The sequence below is a fragment of the Artemia franciscana genome, chromosome 5 (genome assembly GCF_032884065.1).
Source record: "Artemia franciscana chromosome 5, ASM3288406v1, whole genome shotgun sequence".
In the NCBI taxonomy this organism is placed as follows: Eukaryota; Metazoa; Arthropoda; class Branchiopoda; order Anostraca; family Artemiidae; genus Artemia; species Artemia franciscana.
The window spans coordinates 59,332,331-59,357,109 of NC_088867.1; the positions used below are offsets into that span (position 1 = coordinate 59,332,331).

The 24,779-nt window shown below is 35.8% G+C and overlaps 1 protein-coding gene across 1 annotated transcript in view; it reads right to left on the reverse strand.

The window, feature by feature from the left end:
* LOC136027656 (PAN2-PAN3 deadenylation complex catalytic subunit PAN2-like) overlaps window positions 1-24,779 on the reverse strand; it is a gene marked incomplete in the record, with an annotated part of 140,651 nt that overhangs the window by 98,865 nt on the left and 17,007 nt on the right. Inside the window, 2 exon segments of the mRNA XM_065705088.1 lie at window positions 759-879; window positions 23,807-23,922. Of these exon segments, the coding sequence (XP_065561160.1) occupies window positions 759-879; window positions 23,807-23,922 (237 nt within the window).

Below are 24,779 nucleotides of genomic sequence, written 5' to 3' on the forward strand. Positions count from 1 at the left end.
AACAATGGCTCTTGAAACACAAGGGACCTTTAATTAGTTTAATAAGCTTTTTTTTAAAGTTCAAAAAAACTTCAGCGTAAAGAGCAAGGCATTGAGGAGGGGGCAACCCCCTCATACATTGCTTCTTACTTCCATTTAAAAACAAATTGTTATTACATTTAATTGTGAGATGGAAGACGGAAAGGACATAAACAAAAACTAACGGGTGGACATAGACGGAAAGGACTGGATGATAAGGACCCTTGAGAGTAACTACAAGATTCACATAGTAAGTTTATGCGGATGAGAATGTGGTAAAGAGAGTACTTCTTATTAAATATTAAATATTAATTAATTTCAATATTAAACTTTAAGATATTTCCTTTTTATAATTCCAAATTCTACTTTTGTAACCTTTTTCGTGATTTATTATTTAGTTTTCCACTTTATTATCATTTTGTCTCTTTGTATATTATTCTGTGAGTCTTGGCTCGTGTCATTTCGATTATGAAAAAAGAAATGTAGAAACTAGAAAGATACTTAGGAGGGGGGAGTATATTAGATTAAATTATCAATTAATCCCCCCCTAAGTAAAAATCCTTTGTACCTGCCTTACACATCCATATATATGCAGTTCATGGGCACCACCAGGAGATTGGATTTTTTGGGGGGAGGGGGGCAAGTAATACTAAGAATATATTTTCCTAAGAACCAAAGACTATTCACTAATGGTGAAGTATTCGCACTGAAACTGCAATAGACAAAGTAAAGAAACTCACAATACGAACTATTCGTTGGTTATTCAGATCGACTTCAAGAATATTTTCCTGGTGACCCCCAAGAAGTACAGCAGCAGGTCCCGTTGCGAGGACCGTTTGAAGGTCTGTTATTAAATCCGACCTGAAATCAAAAATTACATATATAAAAAAATTCCAGTTTATCTGGAGTATAGTAATTACAGAGACATTAGCTTGATTTCGCATGAATCAAATTACTTAGCATCATGATATCTATTAGACCACGAAATGCTGTAGACAAATAAAAAAAAAGGTAAGGGATAGCCAGTATGATTGACTTTTTTTTTCTCCTTAGAAAACATGGAGGAAAGCAGACATCATTTAAAGGTCGTTTGTTCCATAGCCTAATGCCTTCCCTGAAAAATCAATTGCTTAATTGATTGAAGTTTTTGTTTAAAATTCAACATTTTTCGTAATATTGCAGTTTGAATTCTCTGCCATTTTATCGAGTCCTCTACAGTTCTCCGTTAACCCTTTGAATTTCTGACCAATAACCAAACTACACAATTAACTAATAAACGTTAACCAACAGAAATTATCGAATCTTGCAAGAGAATGTACTAAACCAATGCAATTCAGAACCGGGATGGGCTTAATGCTCGAATTCTACAAGTTTGGGCCGAAGTTGGTTGTTTTTAAACTGCCAACAACAAGAAAATTTGCGAATGTTTAATGAATTGCAATAGAAGTCCAATAGATTGTAATGAGCATGTCAAATAACCCGATTTGCAAATGAGCAGATCTGGCGCGATGGGACTAACAAATTCACCAAATTCGTTATATCGTAGCGAAAGGAAACCAAATGAACACGTTAAAACACCGAATTTACAAATAGGTGAAACTACTGCGATATAAATACCGAATCCACCAAAATCGCTATATTACGGAAGCCAAATGAACTTGTCAAATTGTCAAATTTACAAATGAGTCGAACTACTATAATACAACTACCGAATTTGATAACAGATGGGAACTAAATGAACAGGTTAAATCACTGAATTTTCAGTTGGGCAGAAATAGCGTGATAAAACGCAAAATCCACATAAACTGGATAGCGAATGGGAACCAAATACATACGTTAATTCATGCCATATAGAAATAGAAGAAATATTAGAAATGGACAAAGAGCCTAAGCCACGATGCCCGTTTCTGCCATTATTTTTCGGCAAAAATTTACCGAATACCAAAAAAGTTAGGGGGGTAGATCGCACCTCCCCACCTCCATCAGGACGCCCCTGCTTGTAGCAACCACATCCAAGAAGAGAAGTTAGCTTAATTCTAATGAAGCAATTTATCTTGCAATTCTTCTTTTTTTTCTTCTTTTTTTCAAAAAAATGTTTTTTCTTCTTCTTGTTTTTGTCCTTCTGTTTTTTGCCTTCTTGTCCTGTTTTGTTAATAAGGAAAGACTGTATGTCTACAAGTTTGTTTCATATAAGCCTTCTCTTAACTTTTTATCACCAGATGAAGACCGAATATGAAAACCATTAGAAAACAAGGTGATTGTGTAAAAGGAAAATCATGCAATTTTCAAGTTGTTAGACGAATGGTATTTAAAAGTGGAATACAGATTTATTTTTTTCAAAAGATAACATTACCGGTATAATTTTATTGGGAATTGATCATTACTTTGAGATTTTGCATCCTTTTGAAAAAGCAATTGTACTTGATACAAGTTACTTTTCCCTTGTGTCTTTTATTCTGATTTACTACTTGTGGTTTAAAATGAGACATTCTAAATCATTCTATATAAATATAATATTCTATATAATTCTATATAAATCATTCTATACTAATATGTGCAGGTTTAACACCATGGACAGTTCCTAAGTGCTATAATTGCCCAAATTTGCGTAAGTACACACCGTTTTTTGGTACTATAGTCAAAAAATTAACTAATAGTGCTAAAATAGCACTTTCGTGCTATTTTATGCTATTTGTTGAAAATCAACACTTTTAGCAATCAGGGGCGCGTGCTACACATCATTAAATAATGCTAAGATAGCACTTTAGTGTTACAGGTGGCAACCGTGCTACTTTCGTGCTATTTTATACTATTTGTTGAAAATCAACACTTTTAGAAATCATGAGCGCGTGCTACACATAATTAAATAATGCTACAATAGCACTTTTGTATTATAGGTGGCAACCGTGCTATTTTCGTGCTATTTTATACTATTTGTTGAAAATCAACACTTTTAGAAATCATGAGCGCGTGCTACACATAATTAAATAATGCTAAAATAGCACTTTTGTATTATAGGTGGCAACCGTGCTACTTTCGTGCTATTTTATACTATTTGTTGAAAATCAACACTTTTAGAAATCATGAGCGCGTGCTACACATAATTAAATAATGCTAAAATAGCACTTTTGTATTATAGGTGGCAACCGTGCTACTTTCGTGCTATTTTATACTATTTGTTGAAAATCAACACTTTTAGAAATCATGAGCGCGTGCTACACATAATTAAATAATGCTAAAATAGCACTTTTGTATTATAGGTGGCAACCGTGCTACTTTCGTGCTATTTTATACTATTTGTTGAAAATCAACACTTTTAGAAATCATGAGCGCGTGCTACACATAATTAAATAATGCTAAAATAGCACTTTTGTATTATAGGTGGCAACCGTGCTACTTTCGTGCTATTTTATACTATTTGTTGAAAATCAACACTTTTAGAAATCATGAGCGCGTGCTACACATAATTAAATAATGCTAAAATAGCACTTTTGTATTATAGGTGGCAACCGTGCTACTTTCGTGCTATTTTATACTATTTGTTGAAAATCAACACTTTTAGAAATCATGAGCGCGTGCTACACATAATTAAATAATGCTAAAATAGCACTTTTGTATTATAGGTGGCAACCGTGCTACTTTCGTGCTATTTTATACTATTTGTTGAAAATCAACACTTTTAGAAATCATGAGCGCGTGCTACACATAATTAAATAATGCTAAAATAGCACTTTTGTATTATAGGTGGCAACCGTGCTACTTTCGTGCTATTTTATACTATTTGTTGAAAATCAACACTTTTAGAAATCATGAGCGCGTGCTACACATAATTAAATAATGCTAAAATAGCACTTTTGTATTATAGGTGGCAACCGTGCTACTTTCGTGCTATTTTATACTATTTGTTGAAAATCAACACTTTTAGAAATCATGAGCGCGTGCTACACATAATTAAATAATGCTAAAATAGCACTTTTGTATTATAGGTGGCAACCGTGCTACTTTCGTGCTATTTTATACTATTTGTTGAAAATCAACACTTTTAGAAATCATGAGCGCGTGCTACACATAATTAAATAATGCTAAAATAGCACTTTTGTATTATAGGTGGCAACCGTGCTACTTTCGTGCTATTTTATACTATTTGTTGAAAATCAACACTTTTAGAAATCATGAGCGCGTGCTACACATAATTAAATAATGCTAAAATAGCACTTTTGTATTATAGGTGGCAACCGTGCTACTTTCGTGCTATTTTATACTATTTGTTGAAAATCAACACTTTTAGAAATCATGAGCGCGTGCTACACATAATTAAATAATGCTAAAATAGCACTTTTGTATTATAGGTGGCAACCGTGCTACTTTCGTGCTATTTTATACTATTTGTTGAAAATCAACACTTTTAGAAATCATGAGCGCGTGCTACACATAATTAAATAATGCTAAAATAGCACTTTTGTATTATAGGTGGCAACCGTGCTACTTTCGTGCTATTTTATACTATTTGTTGAAAATCAACACTTTTAGAAATCATGAGCGCGTGCTACACATAATTAAATAATGCTAAAATAGCACTTTTGTATTATAGGTGGCAACCGTGCTACTTTCGTGCTATTTTATACTATTTGTTGAAAATCAACACTTTTAGAAATCATGAGCGCGTGCTACACATAATTAAATAATGCTAAAATAGCACTTTTGTATTATAGGTGGCAACCGTGCTACTTTCGTGCTATTTTATACTATTTGTTGAAAATCAACACTTTTAGAAATCATGAGCGCGTGCTACACATAATTAAATAATGCTAAAATAGCACTTTTGTATTATAGGTGGCAACCGTGCTACTTTCGTGCTATTTTATACTATTTGTTGAAAATCAACACTTTTAGAAATCATGAGCGCGTGCTACACATAATTAAATAATGCTAAAATAGCACTTTTGTATTATAGGTGGCAACCGTGCTACTTTCGTGCTATTTTATACTATTTGTTGAAAATCAACACTTTTAGAAATCATGAGAGCGTGCTACACATAATTAAATAATGCTAAAATAGCACTTTTGTATTATAGGTGGCAACCGTGCTATTTTCGTGCTATTTTATACTATTTGTTGAAAATCAACACTTTTAGAAATCATGAGCGCGTGCTACACATAATTAAATAATGCTAAAATAGCACTTTTGTATTATAGGTGGCAACCGTGCTATTTTCGTGCTATTTTATACTATTTGTTGAAAATCAACACTTTTAGAAATCATGAGCGCGTGCTACACATAATTAAATAATGCTAAAATAGCACTTTTGTATTATAGGTGGCAACCGTGCAATTTTCGTGCTATTTTATACTATTTGTTGAAAATCAACACTTTTAGAAATCATGAGCGCGTGCTACACATAATTAAATAATGCTAAAATAGCACTTTTGTATTATAGGTGGCAACCGTGCTACTTTCGTGCTATTTTATACTATTTGTTGAAAATCAACACTTTTAGAAATCATGAGCGCGTGCTACACATAATTAAATAATGCTAAAATAGGACTTTTGTATTATAGGTGGCAACCGTGCTATTTTCGTGCTATTTTATACTATTTGTTGAAAATCAACACTTTTAGAAATCATGAGCGCGTGCTACACATAATTAAATAATGCTAAAATAGCACTTTTGTATTATAAAGGGCAACCGTGCTACTTTCGTGCTATTTTATACTATTTGTTGAAAATCAACACTTTTAGAAATCATGAGCGCGTGCTACACATAATTAAATAATGCTAAAATAGCACTTTTGTATTATAGGTGGCAACCGTGCTACTTTCGTGCTATTTTATACTATTTGTTGAAAATCAACACTTTTAGAAATCATGAGCGCGTGCTACACATCATTAAATAATGCTAAAATAGCACTTTAGTGTTATAGGTGGCAACCGTGCTATTTTCGTGCTATTTTATGCTATTTGTTGAAAATCAACACTTTTAGAAATCATGAGCGCGTGCTACACATAATTAAATAATGCTAAAATAGCACTTTTGTATTATAGGTGGCAACCGTGCTATTTTCGTGCTATTTTATACTATTTGTTGAAAATCAACACTTTTAGAAATCATGAGCGCGTGCTACACATCATTAAATAATGCTAAAATAGCACTTTAGTGTTATAGGTGGCAACCGTGCTATTTTCGTGCTATTTTATGCTATTTGTTGAAAATCAACACTTTTAGAAATCATGAGCGCGTACTACACGTCATTAAATAATGCTAAAATAGCACTTTTGTATTATAGGTGGCAACCGTGCTATTTTCGTGCTATTTTATGCTATTTGTTGAAAACCAACACTTTTAGCAATCATGAGCGCGTGCTACACATCATTAAATCATGCTAAAATAGCACTTTTGTGTTATAGGTGGCAACCCTGAACATGTATACCCTGGTTTGGCGTAAGTTAGCAACGATGCTGAAGGTGTAGTTCACATCAAGCTCTCGGTGTAAATTCTATTGTATTCATACAAGTCGTGACAGTCAAATGGTGATTGTCACACAAGAAAGCCTTTTAGCCTGACATTTTTGGAAAATGAATACAATTCATATGAAAGCTGGTTCAAAATATTTTTCAGGTTAGGCACCAGAATAGTGCTGAAAAAGTCTGAAAGACTCGTATTACGCTTTCTTAATTATTTGTGGGGGGTGAATCTTCCGTTTCGTCATTTAAATGGGAATGAGAGCCTATAAAATATATAAACCGAAGATATTATGTGTCTATACAATACGCAGAGGTTTGGGCCACGATGGAGGATTGGGGGGGGGGGGGGGGTCAAAAGTGAAAAATGTTTTTAAGCATGCATTACTTGACGGTACTACTATTGCTTGACGGTAGTCTAATTGTGAACCACTCAGCGTTTTGAAAATCAAACTTTACCATATACCCATGAAAGGCATACCTGAATACGGGGAATATAGTAGCCCTCTCAAAACAAGGTTCAAAGATCCGCCTGAATCACGCCAAAAAGAATAAAAAAAAAAATGCATAGCGCATGCGAAAGGCATACCTGAACACGGGGAATATAATAGCCCTCTTCAAATAAGTTTCGTAAAACCCTCAGCCTTATGCCAGAGAATAAAAATTTTCACAAAATAATTTAAAAATTATGCCTTGGGAACGTTTTGATGGACTGAACGAGACACGAGACAATAATTTATTGAAGAAGATTCGGAAAAAAAAGTGAGGAATATATGAAAAATGGGGAAATAGAAAGGAAAACATAAAAATGTTGACATTTCAGGGAGAAGGGGCTGGGGGCCTTTTCCCAATCTCTTGAGACCACTCACTAGGCTTGGACTAGATGCGTATATATTGTTATAAAAAGAAAAGGTCCAGATGGCGGCACAGAGTAATTAAAATTCTAGAAAGGCCATCTATCCGTCACAGTTTTGAATTGGTTGTTAGAAGTAATATTTGTTTCAGGTCAACATTCCAATTGCTTGGAAAAGCGTGGTACAGGGTGTACTTTAGATGTGTGATGTCTGTGAAACCACCCAATTCAACTTTCACTGGGTATGTGGCAAATGTGGCTTTGTTGCTTGTATTGACTGCTATAGGTAATCTTTGTTTTTACTTATTTAATTGTTTTGATGCCGATGTTAGTCGATTATTAAGATCTGAATGCTTCCCCTTTGTTAAACATTGTTGCATCTACGAAAGGTTTCACCAACAGAAGACTAAGTTATATTTATATACTATATTTTGTATTATTATATTTAAATATATAATATATATATATGTATGCTATTATATTTATATTTTTTTATTTTATATTTATATTTTTATTATACTTAAGCTTATATTTTTATTTGTATTATTATGTTTATATATTATATTTTTTATTATTATTTTCACTGATTCCTGATTTTGCTCCCAAATTCTGCTCCGTTTCTGAAAGACATGTTCCAATCTTATTGGGTGCGATTTTCCTAGAAAACTTAAGCCTCTTGTATAGTCTTTGTATCATTCTCTACGTTTTATCGCATATCCTCTCCTAATTTTGAACAGTTTTGCAAAACTTGATCAAGTTATGCTTCGTAAATTATGTTTCGATTTGATTTCGTCAAATCTTCATATTTAATTCAGATACTTTCCTCATGCAACAGACCTCACTCAGATGTCTTAAAAACAAAGGAGGGATCTACTTTCTAGACTCGTGTACAACAGGTTTCATGCGCCACTTTTAGCGTGAAGCTATTCAATGCCTGACACGAAGAGGGGTTGTTTGGTGGAATTGTATCACGCGCGGTGGAGCAGATTGGGATACCAAGTTGTAAACCAGGTGGCGAAGTGTCGGTGACTAGTCGGTAATTTTCACTATACACAAGAAACAGTATATTGGCCAGGGAGTTTTGCGTTGTGTATTTCCTACCTTTTATGCTTCTAACCTTCTGGGTTTGCCTCCACACTCTCATAAGCCCCTGAACCCTTCAGTCCCCTCCAACTAACCAAAAAACTAAATATTTTATGGTTTCCCCTACAGACTACTATGCATTCATAGAATTACCTATTCATGTTTGTTGTTACCCCCCCCCCCCCCAATAACTTCATGCGTACCTACCCCCAGATTGCTTAAGCCTTACAAGGTTAATGATACTGCCCTAGCATTATTTTCTGAAAAGAATTTTGGTTAATACGATTTAGATACACGTTTTCACTTTTCGGGCAATGCCCTTCTTAGGCACATAAAAAGGCCAATTATTTGCCTTTATTTTTCTTATTTCCCTGGTTTGGTGTTAATTAAATATTTATTTCTATTTGTAATTTTTTTTTGTAAATGCGATACAGAGGCAATGAAAACATTATTTTATTCCAGAAGGGAAAATAAGAAAATACATGGAATGGAAGTTACAACCAATTGAAATAGAGATTTTACCAGAGATTAAAAGCAAAATCCTATCAACAAGGCCGTGTGCAGAGGGGGGGGGCTACCTAGCCAGAACTCAATCCGAAATTTTTTTTTTGACCAACTCGTAGAGGAAAAAGCAAAACACGTGTAAACATATTTTTTACAATTATTCTGAAGTTTTGGAAAGCCCCCTCCCCCCGAAAAACATCCTGGATAAGGCCTTGGCTATTGATATGTAAAACTATTGCAGCATCTGCAGTTGAAAAGTCGGGGTAGGGTACCAGAGGATTTTTTTTTCAGGCGAATGCTTAAAATCACTAAAAGTTCTTTTTCAAGTCAACTAAAGAAGTATTTAAAAACATTTTCTGGTGCTTGTATGATATACCCCCTACCTAATATTCTTCTAATATGTTTCTCGGACGCTCAATCCTAATGAAACATACCAAAGTAAGATAAAAATATAATACTTCAAAAATAAATGTGGGTTATATATTGGTACATAAGGGGGGGGGGTATAGTATAGCGGGTCTTCATGCCCGATATTTTAGGTACAAATATTCTGCATATTATATAGTAAGAATTGTTTTCCAACTTCACACTGCCCAAATACTTTACCCCCACCCCTAATATGCAAATATGTAGCCCAAATTATATATTTTCCATTTTTTCTGCCACCTCTTAGTCTTGTCTTACGCTAAGCTGAAAGAAACTAACAAAAAAGAACCGGTTCTATAATGTGTAAATGATGAACAACTTGAGTGGTAGGGGGTTTATCATACAAGTACCCATTTTCTTTATTTAAACCAACTCTGGTGTACTCTCTTTACTGGCTCCCTTTGTGCATCTCAAATGCATGGATTAATGATTATAAGAAATATTTCGGTGCTTATCTCTTAAAGCCACCACACCTAAGAAGTGAAGTTAGGTTAGTCCTAAAGAAACATCTCTTAGCTTATAATATGCAGAATAGTTGTAGCTAGCACATTTTGCCTGTAGATCCACTATAACTTACCCCTAACCCCCCCCCCCTCTAATGCACAAATATATAGCCCAAAATATATATTTTCTAGATATTCTCGCAATGCGTTTCAACCCATGGACCTGTCAATTAAATCAATAGTGAGAAACAAAAGCTGGAAAAACAAGTTACGGGTGGGAAAATGCATTGAAAATATTTTGTTTGGACTATATATTTCCACATGGGGGGGGGGGGGGTAAAGTATGACGGGTCTGCATGCAAAATGTAATTAGCCAGAATTAGTCTGCATATTACGAAGTTGTATCGCGAAGACGAGACAATACAGGTTTTCACTATGCTGGTACTAGACAATTAGCTTCGGCTCGGTGGAAAAATACACTGTAACTATATTTTACTTAAATATTTAGTTGGCATTTTGGTTAGGTTAGGTTAAGCTCGTTTAGGTTAGGTATTTAATATAATTTACTCTTGGCGGCCCCCTTCCATAATATTTTTTTTTGTAGTTTCCATAGCCAAAGCTAATTATCTGGTATTAACACCGTGAAAAACGGGTAATGTCTCATGTTCGCGATACAAGTTCTCGAGTGTCTTTCTCGTAATAATACGTAAGTACCGTTTCTATATGCATCCAAAATTGGCGCAAAAAAATCACTAGAATCTGAAGATTTTTATTTTCACCTGGTGGCAGCCCTGCTAAAAACTGAGACTTGTTAACACTCAGAGCAAGGTTATTCGCTTCAAAATATGTTTAATAAGCTGTATCAGGCTTTAATGTTTACTTTCTATCTGACACAACTGTTTGATGATACTTAGTACACTCTAATGAGAGCATTTGCAACGTGAATTGGATTAACATCTTGTTGCAAAGTTTATAGGTATCCAGACCTTGGATCAATCCAGATCTTGGATGAATCTAAGGAGACATGGACTACTTTACATAGACCTTAATTTATCTTTTATTGTTCAGCATAAGTCATTAGCATTAACAAAATAGAGCAAAGGACCAAGGATTGAACCTTGTTGAATTCTAAATTACATATCTGTCTTAAAATCATACCCTGCATCAAAGAAAAATTGGATACACAGTGGAAAATAAACTAGAGGAAATACAGATTAACAAAACAGAAGCATTTGTTTTCAAAATATCAATTGAGAAATATCAAATTGACGTAAATGTGAAAAAATTCTGTTTTTTTTTTAATTTTTAGAGTTTTTGTTTTCATATGTTCCGAAACGAAAAGTTTTTATCCAAAATAACTCGGGTTTTCGATCAAATTGATAGTGTATTTTTGAAAATCAAAATACTAGTAGCGTGGCCAAAGAAAATTAACTTCATGTGGCAATAGGCTTATCTACCTTGATACCACTCACCAACTGTACACAGGATGTTAATACAATATTCATGGATTAATGTTTTTTCCTTTTTTGATAAAGGAAAGTTTCGTGTAAATATATGAACTAGAAATCAAGTACCTAGTTGGGACATGGAAACAAATAAGGTGAAGGGAGGGGACACGAGGCAACCTAAGGCCCAGAAATAAAGAAAAAAAAGAGAAAAGAAATGGCACAAATCGTAGATTCAGAATTTGTTTGAGGGAGGGAAACGCGGTTCCACCACTCCCTTTCTTGTGTTCCTACTTGGCATGATGCCTTACATTCATTTCTATGACCTAAGTTTTTACAACATTGTCATTGCACAGAGCACTTTCAAAATGACGTCATTATACCTAGTTGAATATTTGTAATGATGTGATCAGAGATGCAACTATGACGTCATTTACCACTTATAAGGAGGTGTTATCTCTGAAAATCAACATTTCAATATAATGAATCCAACCAAGAACTTATGTGAATTGAGGCCTCAAAGGCAATCGTCATTTTCTGACAACTTAAAAAATACATGGGAGAACAAGCCAGTAATTTGGTCAGCCCTTCCTAGTTTTATGCTTGAAGATGAAAACAAGGAACGTTTCAATGAAGAAGAAGAAGATGTAAATGCACAAGTAAATTTTTTTACTGAAATTTACGAAGAATATGATGGAAAAGTAACAAAGGAGGTTAGTGATAAACCAAAACATGAGGAAGCACTAAAATCGTACAAAAATCCTGGCTCTTCAAAAAAAGCACCTGAAGTATGTAAGACTGAAATCATTGCTGATGACCCGTTTTATCCTGCGTTTATGTTAGCATTTGACAAGGAGAACAAAAAAAAACAGACGCAGATAGAGATTAGCGCCGATATTTCTAATAATAAGGGAGTAAGTCCGAATAATAAAAGCAACCATCATTTGTATTTATCACTTTCTGAGAACCAAGGGGTTTTAGCTAGTGAAGCCACTTTAGTGACTAGTGAAGACAATGCAAAATCCATGACAGGTACCGACTTGCAAGAATCTTTAATCAATTCAGACACTTCTGATCAGCTGTTGAAAATAAGGGATGATGACAATGGCAAAGAAAACATAGTTTCAGAGGAAAAACTACAGAGAGGAGAAAGGACAGCAAAGAAAAAGAAGAGCGATGGAATGACAGGCGTGAAATTAGTTTCTGAGAAATCACTTTCTGAGAACCAAGGAGTTTTAGCCAGTGAAGCCACTTTAGCGACTAGTGAAGACAATACACAAACCATGACAGGTAGCGACTTGCAAGAATATTTAATCAATTCAGACACTTCTGCTCAGCTGTCAAAAATAAGGCATGATGACAATGGCAAAGAAAATATAGTTTCAGAGAAAAAACTGCAGCGAGAAGAAAGGACGGCAAAGAAGAAGAGCGACATAGATGAGTCTGGACTGACAGGTTTGAAATTAGTTAAAAATTGTGAGGCTGAACAGGTTCAAATAAATGATGAACCCAACATGGAATTGGCGAAAAAAGTTTGCTCTGCAGATCTAACCTATGTGAGAAATATATGGCAGTCAGAAATAGAAGGTGCATATTGTCAAGAGAATGTAGTTTATGAAGATGACAAAAAAACAAAAGACGCTCCAACGACTGCCAATAAAAAAGGAGATATCCCTATCCATGTAGAAGGGACCAAAATAAAATCGCAGCCAGTACTTCTTGGTGCTTTGGAAGAAGAAAATGATCTTTTTGGTCTTCAAAAGCAGATGTTACAAGAAAAGCCTTCCAGCTCAGAAGACACACTAACAGACAACAGTGACAGTGCTCATAATGGAAAATATCAGTATTCAGTGTGGTCTCGGTTTAAAATATATTTAACAGACAAGCTAGGGAGTAGTATACTGGCAGAAAATCGGTCTGGTAAAGTAAAAGGAGGAAAGAGTGATGATGGAAAGTCATCTTCGAACAGAGAAGAAATTCCTACTCAAGAACTAGGGTTAGGAGCCAACTATGACAATACATTTTTTCCTAAGTCTATTGGAAATGAGTCAAAACGAAATGAAGTGTGCGACCGATTACTTTCCATTATTAATAGTTGTAAATCAGCTGCAAGTAATAAACAACTGACCATTGGTGGAGCTGCTGGTTTGGTTATCCTATCAGCTCTTGTTTACAAGAGAATTCGAAAGAATTAAGCAGAATCAGATCAGCACCAATAAAAAAGGAAACAGAAGGTATTATATGCAACTGTGCCAGAGATGGATATACGATGGATATAATCAAAGCACGTTTTGCTATGACGAGAGCATAATAAAGTTTGAATGTAAATTTATTTATAAGGTTTCTAATAAAAGTTTCTATGGTACTTATGTATTATATGAAAAACACACTCGAGAAGTTGTATCGCGAGCATGAGACGTTACCCGTTTTTCACGGTGTTAGTACCGGACAATTAGCTTCGGTCCGGATGAAAAATACATTGTAGCAATATTTTAATTCGATATTTAGTTAGTATTTTGGTTAGGTTAGGTTAGTTTAGGTTACGTAACTTTATGCACAGTGGAATAAACCTTTTTTTTTGGGGGGGGGGGGGATGGGTAAAATAAAAAGAAGATTTCAGGAAGGATCTTTCCCCTTCCACCCTGTTTACTTTCCTGAGACTGGTTCTTATTATTGTCAGATTCCTGACATTGATTAACTAATTTTGAGCATTCAACATTTTAAAGTGATTTCAAAGATTCTGGGATAGATGGAGAAGAATTACGACCAATCAGTCCTTCAAACATATCATGGATTTTGAAGGGGCTAGGAGGGGGAGCAATTGACCCCCTCCTTAGACTTAGAAAAATCCCTTCTTATTCCTATTAAATAAAAAAAAACAAGTTTTTTTTTACTGCAAGTAAGGAGCGACATTAAAACTTAAAACGTACAGAAATTACTCCGTTTATGAAAGAGGTTGTCCCCTCCGCAACGCCTCGCTCTTTACGCTAAAGTTTGACTTGGTCACAGCTCTACTTTTTAAAATAATAAAAAAAAACTTTAGCATAAAGAGCTAGACATTGCGGAGGGGACAACCTCTTTCATATGCGGAGTAATTTCTGTTCGTTTTAAGTTTTAACATGGCTCCTTACTTGAAGTTAGAAAAACTTGTTTTTTTTTTATTTAATTTCATGTTTCATGTCAATTTCATGTTAATGCATGTTTCAATTTTGGCTCACCGCATATGAATAATTAAAACGAAATTTACATATTAATTTTTTTGACTAATGGCTTTCACATATTTTTGTCTGGACGATTTTGATAAAAAGGGGGTGGGGGAGGAGGCCTAGTTGCCCTCCAATTTTTGGTAACTTAAAAAGGCAACTGGAATTTTCTAGTTTTTTTACGAACGTTTTTATTAGTCAAATCTGAGTCAAAAGTAGCTCTTTAGCGGATCTAGAGTTGACTGGCCTACCCGAGAAATATTGTAGACTTCTCAAGGCGCTGCACCATGGGACGGAGAGCTGTGTACAAGTAAATGGTCGGCGCAGCCCGTTCTTTCAAATTATGACGAGGGTGCGCCAAGGATGCCCAGTGGCCACAGAGCTCTTCAATGTCATCATAGATTACGTTATGACAAAAACCACTTCACGTCTCAGCTTTGGGCTCAAATTCGGAGATCATACCACCACAGATGTTGATTTTGCCGATGACTTGGCCATTCTGGCGGACTCCATGGAGCAGCTGCTGGAAGCGCTCCGAATTCTGCGAGAAGAGGCTAACAAAGTAGGACTGCATATAAACTAGAGCAAAACTAAAATTATGGTCATAGACCCATTTTCTCCTGCTGTTAACTCTCCAGTTAGCCTGAACAGCACCACTAGCATCGAGGTTGTTAAAGACTTCACCTACCTGGGCTCCGTAATTTCTTCAAATGGCTCACTTCTCCCCGAGCTGCAGGCGAGATTATCTAAAGCGTCTTCTGTCATGGGTAGACTGAATCGTCACCTCCGGCGAAAACCAGACATCAGTCGCACAAAGAAACTGCAGATCTTCAACGCTCTAGTCGGCTCTGTGATGCTTTACGGAGCTGAGACATGGCAAGCATCAGCTGCAACCCTCAAGAAAATCGACGTATTTCATGCAAAGAGCCTGAGGAGGATTGGGGGCCTACGATGGTCCGACTTCGTCAGCAATGAGAAGCTTCTGCAGCTCACAAAGCAGTCTTGGTTTTTGACTCAAGCAGCCGAGAGGACCTTACGATGGTTCGGGCATCTGCTTCGAATGCCACCACATCTACCCGCAAAGATGATCTATGACTTCGACCCTATCAAATTTGGTTGGAAGCGACCTCGTGGCCGACCGAAGAAACGTTGGTCCGACAGCCTGTCCGAGTTCTTGACGATGGCAAACATCAGACAGGATGAAGAGCAAATACTCGCCATGGACCGAGTGGATGGAGGAGGCAGACGTCACTCTCTACGCCGAGCAGTGCCCGGCAGGAGACTTAAGTCTAGTATGTCAAAGTCAAGTTTTTATTAGTAATAAATATACGTAAATTAAAAATTAACTTACGTAACGAACTTCTATATTTGTATATTTTTATTAAATACATGAGGCGGTTTTCCCCCTCGTCAATACCTCGCTCCCAATTTTGTCCCAATTCTTTAAGAATGACCCCAGAATCGCAAAGGCCGTAGAATAAATAGTTGAAATTACTAAAAGTACGTCAGCGAAAAGAGTGAGGTATTTAGGAGGAGATGAACCCCTCATATGCGTAATAATTTCTGTTCGTTTTAAGTTTTAATGCTGCTCCTTACTTTCAGTTGAAAAACTTTTTCATTTTTATTTTTTCATTATTTTTGCTTAAACAATACTAGAAAATCCTGAGCCCCCTTCATGGAATTTCTCTTCCCCCATGACAAATTCCTCCAAGTAAAGATCCTTCCACGTAGCTTTCTCCCCTCAACCCCCCCCCCTCCTCAACCAAAGAAATTCTCCTGAAAACGTCTGTACACTTCCCAATACCATTACTGTATGTAAACACTGGTCAAAGTTTGCAACTTGCAGCCCCTCCCCGGGAACTATGGGGGAGTAAGTCGTCCCCAAAGACATCTTATAATGTTTTTCGACTATGCTGAACAAAATGGCTATCTCAAAATTTGGATCCATTGGTTTTGGAGAAAAAAAGAGCGTGGGAGGGGGCCTAGGTGCCCTCCAATTTTTTGGTCACTTAAAGAGTACCAGCTTTTCATTCCCATTAGAATAATCCCTCTTGCGACATTCTAGGACCACTGGGTCGATAAGACCACCCCTGGGAAAAAGAAAGAAAAAAACAAACAAATAAACACGCACCCGTGATCAGTCTTCTGCCAAAAAAATACGAAGTTCCACATGTTTGTAGATAGGAGCTTGAAATGTCTACAGTGGGGTTCTCTGATACGCTGAATGCGATGGTGTGATTTTCGCTAAGATTCTATGAATTTTAGGGGGTGTTTCCTCTTATTTTCCAAAATAAGGCAAATTTTCTCAGGCTCGTATCTTGTGATGGGTAAGACTAGATTTGATGAAACCTGTATTATTAAAATCAGCATAAGAATGCGGTTCTTTTAATGTATCTATTAGTATCGAAATTCCGTTTTTTTAGACTTTACTATTGAGCCGGGCCGCTCCTTACTACAGTTCGTTACCACGAAATGTTTGATATACTAGAGAAGTACATTAGTTCAGTTCCTTTTCAATTCAGTTTCTTTTATTATTATAACAAAAATATTTACAAGAGCACTATTCCAATGGTCTCAATAAGGCTCCATGGCCCGTAGTATGGAGGCTAAATACACTTAAAACTATCAGTGTTATGTGCGAGAATAAACCTGCACTTGTTAAGAGAGGAAGAGACATTAGTAGTTGGTTCGTTGCGAAGTCCTCATTTAAGCGGGGTTATATTCTATATTCGTCTATATGGATTATTTTGGTAAACTTTTTTCCTGAGAAACTGAGCAAAGGCTGTGTGAAAGCATGGTATCAAATAGGAAGATAAAATCTCATGGAGCTAGATTTTCAAGATGATTTGGCTCTCCTATATACAAATGTTAGCGATGCGAATGATGTCTTGGATATTTTGAGGGTTCAGGGCATGAGAATAGGTTTGAAAATTAATGTCAAGACGACTAAGTCGCTTAGAGTATGAATAAACGACGATGACGATCTAGGATAATCTGAATATTGTACCAGTCGTCAAAATACTAAGGCCGTCATACTACCCACCTTCTCTCCCTCCTCATGTAGGCTAAGAGTCAGATCAGATACTAAAGTCGTCAGACTTACCTGTGGAGGATACAGATTGAGTGTACATTCAATGCACGCAGATTTTCCAGGCATAATGATCCTTGCATTTCCTTTAAATCCTTCTGTGCCACCATCAATCAAAGGGATTAGCTTGTTAGGTGGGTCCACATCAAGAGAAACAAGCATTGAGTTCATCCACCTTCTTTTTACCACATATTCTACTACATAGATGCAGACAGATTTGACCTTTGTGGGAGGAGACAGGGTGTTATTTTCATGGGTGGTAGCACAAAACAACACAATTTAAGCTCATGAACCCTTTCTGGGGACTGCCAAGCTAATCTCAAGGGGTAATTCCCCACTCCCTGTTTTAGGTTTAAAACAGGCAAGGTTCAGGGCAAGAGAATAGGTTTGAAAATTAATGTCAAGACGACTAAGTCGCTTAGAGGTTGAATAAATGACGATGAAGGGGTGATGTTAGGTAACGAGGAAATCGAACAAGTGTATAGCTTCACTAAACTAGGTAGTATTACTAGTAAACATAGTGGATACAGTGATGATCTAGCCCGTGGAACAGCCAAGGCGCAGAGTATTTTTGCAGTAAAAAAAATTGGAAGAATGGAACGATAAGTCTTCGACCAAAGATTAGAATGGAAGCCACAGTAATGACAGTTGTCTAGTATGTCTACGAAACGCAGGCACTTTAAAAAGTAGAGGAAGATGGTTTAGATGCTAGATAGTATCCAAAGAAATAGCCTAAAGATACTTTTAATCACCATTTGACGGATCATGTATCACACAATTAGCTGCACAAAACATGTGGGTCGAATCTATTTTCTGGGACTAAAATAAACGAAAGGTCAGGTCAAGATGGGTAGGACATGTTTTACAGATGAAGAATGATAAATAGCCAGAAATCGTGCTTTATGGCCATATATCTGGGCCGAATTAAAGCAAATCGTCACCAAATGAGGTGAGAGGGATTCTGTGAAGGAAGTCAAAGGAGATAGGAACTTCATGACAGAGAGTAAAGAGTTAAAGTTTGAATAAACATGCGTGAATAAGGAACGTTCGTACCTACGTCGACCTCAGGGGGCTAGGTGCTGCATTACGTTGATGTCAGTAGTAGTAGTAGAAGCATATATAAGCTTAAACTAACAGTGTCAGGGCCCAAAAGAATGTGGAAGGAGTACCACCAACAAGCTGTTCGGAGTCCATAAAGGGGGATGATTTTAATTGATAAAAAACAATGAAAAGGAAAAATATTAAAAATATTTTTCAGCCTCTATACATGTAGTCTGAAGGTTTTTCCTTTGAATTTCTCGTTAAAGCTCTGCCCTTTTTTTATAATGAGTTCTTAATTACATAATAAATAAAATAAAGAAATAGTACACATTTACTTATCTGTAAAATTGCAAAGTCAATGGACATACCGCTGAATAAAACAAATAAAGATAAAAAGTAGTTGACTACTCTGGCCATAAGTTAGCTATCTGGCACCGTAAGGGTAGGTACCAGAATATCTTCAAGAAACTGTAAATTCAAAACAATAGAATCAGATTATCATTACAACAGCTTCTAAGTAGGGCTATGGAGTCCGTTAAAAATATCCCAGCTTTAACACCATCCCTCAAAAACACACGACTAAAATCCCTTACCGGGAAATGTCCAACCGCGACTCATTGGAAACCAGCAGTTCATGTCGATAGTTAGGTATTACGTATTTACCAAACTAAGAAGATAGAGCCGTCTTTCCTTTAATATTTAACATAACAAAATTCATATTTTTTTAGAGAGAGAGAGTAGAATTTATTGACAAAACAATAAATTATTGCTACTCCTCCTTAAAAAAGAGCTTGTCCATGGGCAAGGTAGAGAAAATAAAATCCTTAAAACGAAAAGAATACTTGGCCACCGACACCACTAATACCATCAAACTAAACAATAAATACAAAAGAACATCATATATTAGACATTTTCTCAGGGAACACCATATCAACAAAACCCCCACAATAAATCAATCAATCAACACTCATAATCAGCAAAAAGCAGTTCCTTAATGGTTTTTCTAAATATATGGGGTTATCCAATAATCTTAATATCCTTAGGTAAACTATTCCATTTCAGTGTACCTCTATAAAAACAGGAAAACATGAACGGGAAGAAATACCTCTAGGTACATAAAAGTCAACACTACCCCTTGCATCGCGAAAATGGACATCAGACCTAATGAAAAATAATCAACAAAGCAACGAGGCTGAATATCCTGCAGTACAAAAATAAACCACATTATGCAGAATTCACGAAGGCTAGCAGACGGGAAAATTTTCAAAATTGCGTAAATTTCTCGAACAGACTTACGTGGAGATATGCCGGCTAAAATCCTTACTGCATGATTTTGTAGAACTCTTATTGGTTTTAAGATAGAAGGAAAACTAGAGAGCCAAATACTCGAACAATAAAGTATATACATAGGGTGTATTAAAAAAAAAAAATATATGACGAAGGATAGATTTATGAAAACACTGATGAAGTTTTTTCATATACCTAGATTTCTTGCCAGAATTTTACTAGTTAAAGTTAAAATTTGCTTATCTCAAAGACGCAGACTGTTTTATAACGCCATTGGTCATATCAAATTCCTTGATCCATGGGTTGAAATACGGTGATCGCGAGAAAACAATAAAATTAGACTAAGCCATTTTAATCCTTAGTTTATTTACCCTCAGCCCTGATACAATTCTACTAACTGATTCCTTCATGGAAATCTACAGCAGCTCCCCACTCTAGTGTGCTAGTGGCTGTTGCACCTTCATCAAAAAAGTAATTAGTCGGGTTTACCGTTAGTTCATTTATTCTGTAGCAAAAATTATTTATACAATTGTTAAATCATTAATATATATCAAGAATAATATAGGACCAAGAACTAATCCCTGCGGAACACCTATTTCTACACGCTTTTTTTTTGAAGAAGAACATTTAGTTGGACATACTGATAAAGATTACTTAAAAAAAAACTTCTTACAAAATTAAAAGATTTTCCCCTCAAACCATACACCTTACACTTCTTAAGTAGAAGTTTATGATCCACAGTGGCGAAAATTTTCATCAGATCTAGAAATACAGCACCTACTTTAAAACCTGTATCAAATACCTCATTCATAATAATTGTCAAATAAATCACCGCCTGTTCCGCATTCCTTTTTCTACGGAAACCAAATTGTGTCTCTACCAGTAACTTATGATCCTCCAAAAAACTCATCATTTTAATACTAAACACTTCTCTAAAACACAGGAAATGATGGATAAAACGGATATCAGTCTATAGTTTCCAGGGTTATTTTGAATACCACCCTTGTGAAGTGGGGTTACACGGGCAACTTAATAATTGTCTTTAAAGTCTACCGCTACCAGAGGAATTACTACGTAATCCATAATTTTTTTTTTTAATTTCATCAACTGTTACAAGTCTAAGGTGAAGAGATACATCAATCTGGTTTCTCAGACCTCGAACGCTGGATCGCCAATATCAGGTACAACTGACATAGCTAGATTCGGACAGATATTCGAAAAATAACTCTGAAACGCATTACATATACCATTTTCAAACTTCAAAGTCTCACCCATTGTACTAATTAATTCATCAGGTACTCTGTTTATTTTATTCCAATCACTTCTTTCATTAATCCCCCGGTATTCTTCAAAATCATACACAAATCCAGGGTTTTTCACTTGAGTTTTTTCTATAGAACAGTTTCAATGTGACTACTTCACTTATCAAACTTTGCAACTTTTCATTAAATAAAACAAACCTCGAAGTTGTGTCCTGAACTTCGCCTAAAACCTCATTTGCTTAAATTACTTACAACTTCTTTACTTTTAAAGCAAGTCTTGCGCGTAAAAATATCCACTCAGGCTCTGAAACTTTTTTTAGCTACCAACCGGGACTTTCAGTCCGGAATTTTTAAAGGTTACTGACCACGTTCTTGCTATTAAGGGATTCAAAGATATAAACACATAAGGTGCCAGCCATGCGAAATGATACATTTGAGCTACTATCGATTCATCAGTAATCCATAATCAAGGTACAATTGATACAAAAATACTGATGGATCGCCTATAATTCATAATGTTTTATCAGGGTACAAGTGCTGCTAAATACAACGACTTTTCGTCACGAGTAATTTACAATTCATCAGTAATATACTACCAAACCTATACAGCAGGGTTGTGTTCTAACCCCATTTATATGGATCATTTTGATGGACTTTGTCTTACAGAGCACAGGAAAGACCATGGGAGAACACGGAATCAAATGGGAAAGACTTAGATCAGGCTGATGAGCTTTTAGAGGTTCTGCAGAATCAGGGTGCTAGAATAGGTTTTAAAATTAATGTTAAGAGGACTAAGTCATAAAGGCCAGGAATTAGTGAAGATGAAAAGGTGACGTTGGGTAACGAAAAGATCGACCGAGCGGACAGAGTCACATACCTTGGTAGTAATATTAGTAAAGACGGTGGGACCATTGAAGATGTTAAAATCGAATAGCCAAGGCCCAGGGTGTTTTTTTCACAGTCGAAAAAAGTTTAGAAGAATAGGTAGATAAGTCTGTGAACCAAGATTGGAATATTGGAAACTACAGTGATGACAGTGGTTAAATGCGGCGCTCCGAAAAACGGAGGAAGATTTTCTAGATGTATTCCAGAGAAAGTGCGCACGGATTGTTTTGGGTACCCAGCTGACTGACCGTATTTCAAAGAGTATGCTGTACGAAAAGTGTGCTTCAACCCCGCTTTCTAGGGCTATAGTGATAGAAAGGTCGAGATTGCTAGCGCAAGTTCTGCGGATGAAGGATGATAGATTACCGAAGATGATCCTTTTCGTCCAGCCGTCTATGGTGTATGAAACTAAGAGAAAAAGGATATAATAAACGAAAAATAAAATCAAACAGATGATAAAAACAAGGATTGTGTCAGCCAGTAGCAAACTATGCATTGATTCATTATACATCACCAAGGTGTGAAAAGGGTAGGAAAAACTGTGGAATCACCAGGGACCCATGGTTTTTCGAGAAATCATTGGCAAGGGGTAAGTGATGCAAAAGATAGCACAGTGATCTTAACAGTGATTCACATTGCACTACTATGGTGCATCCATTTTTCATTAGTAAGCCATTATCAAGGTGAAGGTGTTGTAAAAGATCAAACAGTTAAATCAACACTGATTCATAAAACAGCAGCGATTCATAATCTGGTGAGGTGATTTATTTCTTTTCATATGTGGAATACTCTTACATTGCCCAAATATATAGATGAATTGATTTTGCTAATCTCGTTCTGGAAAAATATACATAAAAATATCTTATTGGGTAGATGAAAAAAATGCTTACATTTTTTGTTGTTTAGTTTTTATTTACTTGTTGTTTGTTTAGTTTTTCTGCTTAATGATATTAGAAAACAGATATTTTTGTAAAATTGTGTGTGATATTTTTATCGAATGATTGATTTCTCAAATCCCAGTATTGGCTGTTTATAGCCTCTGGCATGTTGGCAGTTCAGGAATAAGTGTATGCATTGTTTTGATTTTGTCAATAAATCAAATCAAGTCAAATCAAGCACTAAGGTGTCAAGTACTGTTAAATATACAGCACTTTGATCATCAAGGCGTAATGGAAAATATAATACCGCTGGATAACCAGGAACACATGAAGCATCACCAAAGCGAAGTGTCGCAAAAGATAATACCGTTGGATCATCAGTGATTCATGCCGTTCATATTGAAGATATGATAAAGGGAGTGGGGCTGGGAGGGAGTGGGAATTCTAGTGCATAGAAGCGTTGGGTTCCAGATCCCTTGGATTTCCATACAGCTGATTCTAGAGGACTCATAATTCAAGCGCCATTCAGTCTAGAACAGTGACTGCATCAGCTCAGCCTGTAAAGACTGGCTGGGTCATCTCGTCAAAAAAAGAATATCAAAGTGCTTTTTTGGAGTAGCAATCAACGGTATTTCGGTATAATATTTCATAATAGTACTAAAACAAAATTGTGTTTAGTATTGCAATTTTTAAAAGATTTTTTCTGTTAACAATGAAGAAAAAAAGAACGTCTACTCAAAATCGACATGGCCTTACCCAACGGATATAATTAAAAACTACGAAGGTATCTAACTCTAAATAGAAATAACGGAAATCAAGCGAAGTGTAGCTCTTCACTAAAGACTGTAGGCAGTAATAGATTATACTAGACAAGACTAAAAATTAGCATAAAGTGAGACCGATATAAGCCAAAAAAGAACTAAGTCTTACTTGAAAGTAAAAGCCGGAATGCCACGTCTTAGTTGACCCCTCAGCCCACTCCTTGTCAAACACAGTACAACACTTTCGATTGGTAAAATCTGACGGATTTCTTCTTCCATATGCACCTAAAGTAAGACTCGGATTATTATCAATAAACATTTGAATGATATGCATTTATGTTAGCCTTTTTTATCGTGAGAAGAGCAAAGCCGTTTTTAACTATTACTTTAAGTTAAAGATAATTTCTTAAACCACATTGACCATAACATAAAGAAGAAACAATCAAAAATGTTTTTTTTTTAGGCAAAACAAAAATACTGAAAAAAACGCAAAAGGAATATAGAAGGGACAACCGCCTTTCTTCTTCATTGCGAACAAAAAAGAATATTTAAGGAAAATGCAAGTATTTTACAACGTCTATTTGTTAAATATGACCGAATCCATTCAAGAACCGTCGACTTTATCCCATATCCTTCTAATGTTTCAAGAAGGATGTCAAAATCAACGCAATCAAAAGCTTTTGTTAAATCTAGAAAAATCGCCAGAGAATATAAACCATCATCTTGCGCCGATTTTATATTCATTATAAGATCCGTAATGGCGAGTTCAGTGGATCTGTTTTTCCAAAATCCATATTGTTTATCAGAAAGAATTTTATTAGCTTCAAAGTATTCATATAGTCTTTTTGCAGCAAGCTTTTCATATTTTTTCGAAAAAATTGGAAGTAAGCTAATTGGTCGATAGTTATCAATTACTGTTGGATCTCCTCCTTTAAAAAGTGGAATTAATTTGGATTCTTTTAGTTTAGTAGGGAAAATACCTTCGTCAAGGCTTCTGTTTATAAGGACCGTAAGAGGATCAATGATTGCTGGTTGTACTTTTCGTATTAGTTGCAAAGAAAGTCCATCTAGGCCCGTTGACCTTGTCCCTTTAATTTCACAAATGCATTTTTTTACTTCATCACATGTAACAGACGGAAATT